This window comes from Lampetra planeri, chromosome 78 (assembly GCF_965212315.1).
Source record: "Lampetra planeri chromosome 78, kcLamPlan1.2.h2, whole genome shotgun sequence".
NCBI lineage: Eukaryota > Metazoa > Chordata > Hyperoartia > Petromyzontiformes > Petromyzontidae > Lampetra > Lampetra planeri.
Window position 1 is genome coordinate 3,397,433 of NC_136183.1, and position 9,393 is coordinate 3,406,825.

General features: G+C 44.0%; 1 protein-coding gene across 2 annotated transcripts; it reads right to left on the bottom strand.

Moving 5' to 3' along the window:
• Nucleotides 1-236: 236 nt before the first annotated feature.
• Nucleotides 237-6,171, bottom strand: LOC144738178 (uncharacterized). Of its 2 annotated transcripts, none has more exons than XM_078621172.1 (2): nucleotides 6,054-6,171; nucleotides 237-2,814 (listed from the first exon to the last, which is right to left on the bottom strand). In XM_078621172.1, exon 2 carries the CDS (start codon nucleotides 2,802-2,804, stop codon nucleotides 1,806-1,808), a length of 999 nt encoding a protein of 332 aa, XP_078477298.1. In that variant the 5' UTR covers nucleotides 2,805-2,814; nucleotides 6,054-6,171; the 3' UTR covers nucleotides 237-1,805. The 2 variants fall into 2 exon arrangements, with proteins under 2 accessions (XP_078477298.1, XP_078477299.1); XM_078621173.1 differs by lacking the exon at nucleotides 6,054-6,171 and adding an exon at nucleotides 5,560-6,045.
• Between the last annotated feature and the right edge of the window lie 3,222 nt (nucleotides 6,172-9,393).

The following is a 9,393-nucleotide window of genomic DNA, read 5'->3' on the forward strand; positions in this document are numbered from 1 at the left end:
AGCCAGGTTTGGAATCAGCACCCCAAAATTACCTTAAGACCATTGAATACCTTATGCCAGAAAAAGTGTTGACCAGTGAATTATCAATCAGGATAATACAATGATTCTCACTTTAACTTTTACTGATTATGTCTTAGTGTGTTATATCAGGTCTCAAAATTCAGATCTCTCCGCAGGATATAGTTCTTATAATTAATATTATTATGCATGGACTTAGGAAGGCACCACTCAGACTCTTCTGTGTTAAGCAACTTTAATCTCTAAAAAACACGTAACATTCTAATATGCGAACTCTTATGCAAGGAATGCCAACACAGTACTCCTGGAGATGTCCTCATTGAACCGTACATTTAACCCTCAATAATTATGTTTGTCAAACTGGGTAACAGAACAATTGGCTCATTCTTCAGAATAAGGTGATCATACACAGCGACAGGAAATTAATGTGACAATATTCATACGAACAGTAATAAAGAAACATGTGCCTAAGCAAAGGTAGACCTCAATGAATTCATTTTTTAGATTATGCAATTAACGTAATGCCTTGGAACAATGGTGTGCGGTAGTGTGCTTGCTTGTCTAACAAATGTGCATCAATTGGCTAAGGGCTTTAATACATTCGCCGGCAAGATTATGTGATGAAAAGAAAGCTTTTAACACAATTGTATCCCTGTTTGTGTGTATTCGTTTTGGGCAGCGTTCCCCACAATTCCATCACGGGTTGGAAGTGTTTAACATTTTTTGCATCAGACTTGCAGTCGCTGTCAAAAAGGGGCGCTGTGGCCTTTGAAGTCGTTAAGTCGTGACCTATTGTGCAAGGGTGTGCTTGCTGTGACCATGTATTCCGTCCTCTCATCACGGGTTGGAAGTAAAAAAAAATATATTATTTACAGTGAGGGAAAAACGTATTTGATCCCCTGCTGATTTTGTACGTTTGCCCACTGACAAAGAAATGATCAGTCTATAATTGTAATGGTAGGTTAATTTGGAGAGACAGAATAGCAACAAAATCCAGAAAAACGCATGTAAAAAATGTTATAAATTGATATAGATACAGTAATCCCTCGCCACTTCGTGGTTCAAGTTTCGCGGCCTCAGTGCATCGCGGATTTTTCAAAAATATTCATCGAAAAAAATTCAAAAATACCGTCATATTGGCAGCCGTATTGCGGAAAGCAGCGTTGTTTCATCGTGATGCGCGAGAGAAACGGTTTCCCAGGATGCCAGACAAAGAGAGAAACTCTCTCAGAGGCTTTGTACATACCCACGGGCACTCAGACAAGGCACGTGATTGGTTCCCGGCGCGAGATCGACGAATGAGAGCACGGGTGGATGTATCCCGTGAGCTGGTTGGCTGCGCATCATCGTTGTCATTGTCGTCGTCGTCATTACTGGAGTCAAGTCTCAAGATACTACTGTCATTGGTGAGTGTAGAACACCATAATACGTATCGTATGAGAGAGAGTGAATGTATAATATTAGGGTTTTATAATTAAATAGATTTAAGTAAAATATATATATAAAGTATAAATATACATATTTTAAACATTCTGGTACCCACACACACATATACGGAAATTCCTAGGGGGCCAATCCTACTTCGCGGATTTTCACCTATCGTGAGGGGTTCCGGTCCCCATTAACCGCGATAAACGAGGGATCACTGTATACCCAACCCACAGGTCTGCAAATACTGCCCCCTCTTACTCTGCAGGTTGAACCTAAGAATTGAGTGTTCAACTTCACATTCTTTCATTAAAGGCCTGTGACAAATGTGAATCTAATGGGGCTGCATTGTCTCAAGCTTACACATCTACCGGGTCTCTATTTGACTTTGTTTTGTCTAAGAAGTCCACCCACACCTCCACTTCCACAAACTCCTGGGAGTTGCCTCGCTCTGCCTCACAGTCAGAATTCTCCTCCTGCTTCACGTTGCCTCCATCGATGTGAAGGTCCCATTTTGGAGTTGAATCTTCATCTTCACATTTTACCTTCACATCTTCGCTATTCACCATCACATCTTCACATTTTACCTTCACTATCGCCTCTTCACATTTCACCTTGATACATTTTATAGTGTCCAAGCTGGAATGTACTTCTGGTTCTTTTTTCAGGAGGGATGGGCTCATTGCAGCACTTTGACTTTCACAAGTCGATTTCAGACTACACTCCTTGGGGATCTTCTGATGCCTGTGTGTTCTCTGGTGTCGATGAAGAACTGATGACTGTGCAAATGCCTTCTCACAGACAGTGCACTTGAAGGGTTTCTCTCCTGTGTGTGTTCTCTGGTGTTTTTTAAGAATCGGTGAATCTGCAAATGCCTTCCCACAGATAGTGCACCTGAAGGGTTTCTCTTCTGTGTGTGTTCTCTGGTGTTTTTTAAGATGTGAGGACTGTAAAAATTCCTTCTCACACACACTGCACTTGAAGGGGTTATCTCCTTTGTGTATTCTCTGGTGTCTTTTAAAATAAAATGAGCTTGAAAATGCCTTCCCACACACACTGCACTTGAAGGGTTTCTCTCCTGTGTGTGTTCTCTGGTGGATCTGAAGATCTGCTGCCCGTGCAAATGCCTTCTCACAGACAGTGCATTTGAAAGGTTTCCTTCTTGTGTGTGTTCTCTGGTGTTCTTTAAGAGTCGATGAATCTGAAAATCCCTTCCCACACACACTACACCTGAAGGGTTTCTCTCCTGTGTGAGTTCTCTGGTGCTGTGTCAAACTTCCAGTACGATCCGTGCTGTTTGGATACTGGTCGCATTGTTTCCTTCTTGTACCGAGCTGCGCTGAGTGCCTTTGCTCCATCAGACCAATTCTGCAGAGGAAGCGTCAGAGGAAACATCAGCTGCAGACAGAAAAACGTATTCCATACCATCTACGTCAGTATCGAGACAAAGAGGAATGAATACAATCTTTGATTTCAAGATTTTGTGACTGCAGGAATTACTCTTTGGTTTTTTCAGTAAAGTCACGTAGAAAGTATAAATAAATAAATAAATACATATTGCACAGCATTTCGATTGCAACATAAGCAACCGTCATCAGGTGAGAACTGTATGTAAATGCAAGCTCGGAGAGAGACATATACAGAGAGAGAGACAAACAGACACGGAGAGAGACAAACAGACAGAGACAACCAGAGAGAGACACACAGGAGAGACACACATAGAGACACACGCAGAGAGACAGAGAAGCAACGCCTCTGTGACGAGGTATTATATAGTGAGAGGGGGGGTTGGGGCAGATAAATTAGCATGTCAATGAGAGACAAGGAGGGGGAATGGGATCTGCAGCAGCGGGCATGTAGAGCCAAGGGGGGATGGGATCTGCGGCAGAGGGAGAGAAATTGGAAGCTTGAGAGATCAAACATCGTGAACTTAGAAATGTAATGCAATACAACACAGAGTCGGCTAACACAACAGTTAACACTTTACTTGGTTGATTACGTTCTTCCAAAGAATGCAAAATTTGAAGTTAAGTATGAGTTGTGTGGCTCAGATTTGCTTGAATCCTTCGATGAACAGATCTTACTTCAACTGCATATGTGCCGAGATATTTTCCTGACCGGTTTCCATTCTTATAAAAAGTTCCAGAGATAAACTATTTTTTTATTTAACCTCATTGTTCAATAGTTAATATACTTTACTGCAAATACAAACTTGACACTGTCACACACTGGCATGATAAAAAGGTGGTGGGGTTTCCAGAACCATGCCTGGCCACATTCATCTGCTCAGTTTTAATCTTGATTTAAAGCTTTCATAACAGCAGGAATCCATACTCTTTGGTTCTTTCGGTAAAGTCACGTAGGTATAAAATAAATAATGACGTTTCGGGCGCAACACAAGCATCCGTCATCAGGTGGGAAAGCATGGTCTGCTGCTGAGGCAGACTGTGTTGCACCCAAAACGTCGTGATTTATTTTATTTTATTAGAGTTTGTTCATAATACAGTGAAATAACTGGACCACCGCTCTCCACATAGATAAACTCTTACATGCACATACATTTCACATGGATCATTAACATATATAAACAAAACATCCACCATTCATGACGAATTGGAAGTGACCTTATCACAGTGCTAATGCCATGATAGGTGCAATTTAAGGCCATGTGAGTGACCTTAAATTGGTCTCATATGGACTAGACCTTGGCGATTGACACTCACAGCTTTGTAAGGAGCAAAAGTCCAGGCAGCTTCCAGTGTTACACAGTCTAATAAAAGAATGCTGCTCGACTAATGTTAAGTGAGACTTTGGCTGAAAAACCAAAGCTAGTTGTGAACACATCAACCCGGTATGGGAGCTCCTCCAACACTTGTAGAACTGCCTGATTATTCATGGAGAGTTGAGCAGGTGCAGTGTTGTATGACATGACATTCCTAGGCAGGTGATTCTTTTTGTGGAACATTTGAAAGGCCCCATTTCACGATGGAATTATCCCTAATTCCATCTCATTGAGTAGCCATTACCAAATCATCAGCAGATGTAACATGGTTGACCAGCAGGGAACGATCCTTTAACTATAACCAGGCATCGATTAGCGTATCATTGTAACGTAATAAATGCTACGGCTTTTATATGACCATTGGGAGCTTCTCAAACTACATAATTATTGAAGCTGCTATGTGTAGTGACATCGTTGGATGTCACTGTGTGAAGCTGGCCTGGGAGAGGCACGCCATGTATTGAAATCGCAGACACCACTGAAGGTGGATGCATTACCGGCCCTAACGGGACTCGGGGTGCACTGAGAGCAATGGATGGCACCACGCTCTGCGTGCAGTGCCAGCCCCTACAGGATAAAGTGCAAGGGTGCCGGCCATGGAACAGAGTTGCAAGGGGCCATGGCACTCTGGGTGACCCCGGAGGACGTGACCGGAGATGACGATTGCTTGTTTCGATCAAAACGTCTTGATATTTTTTTATTACCTTTATTTTCATTTTTTTTTTATTATAAAATTTTCTATCCATGTAAGCTTTAACTGCTGTTGACATTTATGTCAAAATTGAAGCTTCATTCGGTAAAACCCACGAGATGGCAAAACATCCAACACTGTCTATCCTGAAGCTCTCCAAGGGAAACGAATTAAAAGCTGTCATTATGAAACAAACAAGCCCTGAGATTGTATAACACAACCGAAGAACCGTTACAAAAAACACATTTACCGACTTCATTGTCAGAAATCAATTATTCTAACAAAGCCAGCATGACAAGACATTTACTCATGTTTGATCAATATACTTTCAATGTTTGTGCGTGAGTGGGGAGCGGTAGTGCAACGCTTAGCATGCTGAGCTATAATCCCAGTGAGCCGATTTATATTTCCACACAGCCAAGCCACAGCATTTGGTTGTCGCCTGCTGAAGCTGGTTGTAATTACTGGCGAAACGTCGTACTCAGATTGTAAATGTTGTGGCTTGGCTCTCCAACACACAACCGGTGTAGTGCTGCACTAGTGACGAATTGGCCACGTGCTGTTTATGTGACAACCCCTTCCTAATTGGCTGTCGGGTTTACCGACATTTCTATTTTGACGCGATCTAACCCAAACAAACCTGTATTAAGGATGTATATTTGGAGTTTGCGTGTCTCTCTCTCTCTCCCCGTGGTCGCGTGGATTTTCCTCCGGATCCTCAGGAGTTTTCCCTCCACATTAAAAGTCAACATCACCACGCGTTTAGAGTATTTGACCGACAGACATTTCCACACGTTGATAAGCCACTTTGTTCTGGGCTGGTCGCTTCTGAAAACAAGAGCGGTATAGCAGCTGAAGTGGGCTTGGCCTGGTAAGAGAAAAAAAACTGTCAAAATAAATTTAAAAAACAAAGTTTAAAAGTAGTGAGCCCGATGAAGACAAATTAAACTTAAGCAGAGAATTCAAGCAAATGCAATCAGGCTAGGCCCCGCGTTGTAATGTTCCAACCTGGACATCGATTCCATACTCGCTGCTACTCAATTTATATCCCTACGAGAGAGACGGAGCGAGGCTCTACCTGGGTAAACAACAACAACCACCACAACAACAACAACCACGATGTGAACTTCTCACCTCGGATCTCAGTAAGCGCGCGCACGGTGCAGCAGCTTACTGGTGTCTCGTGACGTCACGCGGCAGCAAGCGGTGACATGACGTCACGAGCGGGGTCCAGAACAATCCCCTCCCCCAACAAGCAGCGGTGTAATTGAATAAATTATGTTAATAAGCCGGGCCCATATGGGGTGATTGGGCTTGGCTGCTAAACCCGTTCCAATAAACTCGCGACGGTTTTCATGAATAAATTATGTTAATATACCGCCAATGACTGGGCGTTGCTTTTGCCAAAAAAGGATTTTTACTGGAACGGAAATCGACAGTGACCAACTAAACGTGACGTCACGCTCAAAAGCGCGGTAGAGGGGGGGGGGGTTGAATACCTTGGTGACATGACGTCACTAGCGGGGTCCAGCTCTCCCTGGCGTCTCACGCCGACAAGTTAATGAGTGGTGACGTCAGAGAGCGAGATCAGGGTTAGAGTTTAAGTTTATTTAGATTACATTTATATTGTTGCCTCTCTTGAACAGAGACCCCTTGGGTGCGTGAGCTCAACAACAACGTGAACATTATTGTGTGTGTACACTGTGTGCGTGTACACTGTGTGTGTACAAACTGTGTGTGTGTACATTGTGTGTGTACAAACTGTGTGTGTGTGTACATTGTGTGTGTACACTGTGTGTGTACAAACTGTGTGTGCGTGTACACTGTGTGTGTGTACACTGTGTGTGTACAAACTGTGTGTGTGTACACTGTGTGTACAAACTGTGTGTGTGTGTACACTGTGTGTACACTGTGTGTACAAACTGTGTGTGCGTGTACACTGTATGTGTGTACACTGTGTGTGTACAAACTGTGTGTGTGCGTGTACACTGTGTGTTGGCACAGTCGGGGGTACAGGTGGTGCATTGGCCAGTCAACGGAGTCAGTCGACCCATGGCACCTGGGTCTATCCCGTGCACATGGCCTGGCACAAACGCCATGGTGACGTCACCGCCACTTAGTAGCGAATGGCGGTTGTTGTTCTTGTTACTGTGGACAGTGCTGTGGGGGGAGGGCCAATTCCGATTAACCTTTCCCCTCGTGGCATTCGTAGCTACCACATCAGTTAAATGGGGGCTCTGGATGGGTGTGAGGGGCTGGTAACCCCTCCACCTTCAATAAATTACAACTAAACCAAGTCTAAGATTGCACTTGAAGGGTTTCTCTTCTGTGTGTGTTCTCTGGTGTTTATTAAGAGCAGATGAAACTGAAAATGCTTTGCCACACACCACTGCATTTGAAGGGCAATTTTCCAGTGTGTTCTCTGGTGGCTCTGAAGAACTGATAACCATGCACATTTCTTCTCACACACAGTGCACTTGAAGGGTTTCTCTCCTGTGTGAGTTCCCTGGTGCTGTGTCAAATTTCCAGTACGATCCGTGCTGCTTCCTTCTTGTACCGAGCTGCGCTGAGTGCCTTTCCTCCATCAGACCAATTCTGCAGAGGAAGCGCAATATACACAGTCACACATGACTTACACGGCTATACTTTTTCATATATTCATGATATAGTAAAAAAGTTTCCCCAATTCATCACAGGGGCTGTTAAGGCACACACTGATAGGGCTAATGGTCATACATATGCCTGGAAACCCTAGTATCATCAAAATTAATGTCAAACCAAAACTCCAAGCACACAATTTTGTCTGTCTGGCTACAAAAAGAATATTTATAAAAATTCAGCAAACATAGCAAAGGATGTTGAACATAATACTATTTGTATTAATGTTAAATCGCAACTTAGAGGCGTGAAGCCAAGTTCAGACTTGTTTGAATGCTTTGATGAACAGATGTAACTTCAGCTGGAAATGTGCTGTGTTAATTTCTTGACTTTATCCATTCTTAGAAAAAGTTCCCGAAGAAAACAGAAATAAACAATTGTTTTGATTTAACCTGCGTGTTCAATGGAGTTAATATATTTTACAACAGATACAAACTTGACACTGTCACACACTGGCATGGTAAAAATGTGATGGTGTGTCCAGAACCATGCCTGGCCGCCTTCATCTGCTCAGTATTAATGTTTCCTCACTTCACCATGTAATTAATTGAGGATAAATCAACATAGAAGTCCATAATAAGTTCAACTTTCACTTATTAATGATGTTTGCTGTCGACGACTATCAAACTCTAATTGTTGAATTCATAATGCAGTGATATAACTGCGCCACAGCTCCTCACATAGATAAAGTATTATTAACATGTGCTATAAAAAAAAATCAGCCACCATTCCAATCAGATGCTTACCCTGGTTTCCCGCCGTTAGTGGCTCCGCCCCCTACCTGCCTGCTAACCCGTCTGTGTTGTGTGTGTCTTAACCGCGGTGGCTGAGTAGCCTCGTCATGACCGTGTAATTTCACATTAGTTCACGGCGCTGCAGTGCCATTTAACCTCGGGGAAGCCTCGGTCAATTCCCTGGCCTCAGGAAACCGTGGAGAAGGTTCCCCACGAGGAGGGCTCCTGGGTGAAAACCTGTAGGCCAGGTGACTTTCCCGCGAGGCTCTAGGTGGGGGTACGTGCGTGTGTTCATGTGGGGGGTGGTGAGGGAAGAACAGCGTCAGCCAGGCCGCTCCGTGGTGTGGGCATCGCGGATGCGGCGCCGGCAGAGCGGCTTCGCCGCTGTGGCATCACAATATCATCCCTGGGGCCCGGCCCAGGGGTTGTGTTGGCCAACAAGCACCTTGTGGCCGGGTGACCCACGTATCCCCGTCTGGCCCAGCCTGAAATGGCTACGTGGCACCCTCCAGTGCGCCCGCCATCTGCAGAACGAAGGGTGAGGGGCGGGTGTGATGCCAGTATGGCAAGGAGGAGGATGGTGTCAGATGGACTTGATCTTGGTGATGGACACTCACAGCTCTGTATGCAGCAAAAGTCCAGGCAGCTTCCACAGTGTTACACAGTCTAATAAAAGAATGCTGCTCGACACATGAACCAGGTATGGGAACTTATCCGCCACTTGTAGAACTGCTTGACTATTAATGGAGAGTTGAGCAGGTGCAGTGTTGTATGACATGGATTCCCAAGCAGGTGATTTATTTTTGTGGAACATATGCAAGGCCCCATTTCATGATGGAATTATCCAGGCATCAGAACAAGATTCCCTAACTCCATCTCATTGAGTAGCCATTACCAGATCAGCAGATGCAATAGGGCTGACCAGCAGGGAATGATCCCTTAACTATAACCAGTCATCGATAAGCGTATTATTGTAACCGCGACGAATGCAATTTATTTATATGGACATTGTGAGCTTCTCAAACTACATAATTATTGAAGATGCTATGTAATGTGTAATAAACCCCGTTGAGACGACGTCG

Coding starts and splice junctions, on each gene's coding strand:
- LOC144738178 (XM_078621172.1), bottom strand. CDS start 2,804: ATGGAGCAAAGGCACTCAGCGCAGCTCGGTACAAGAAGGAAACAATGC.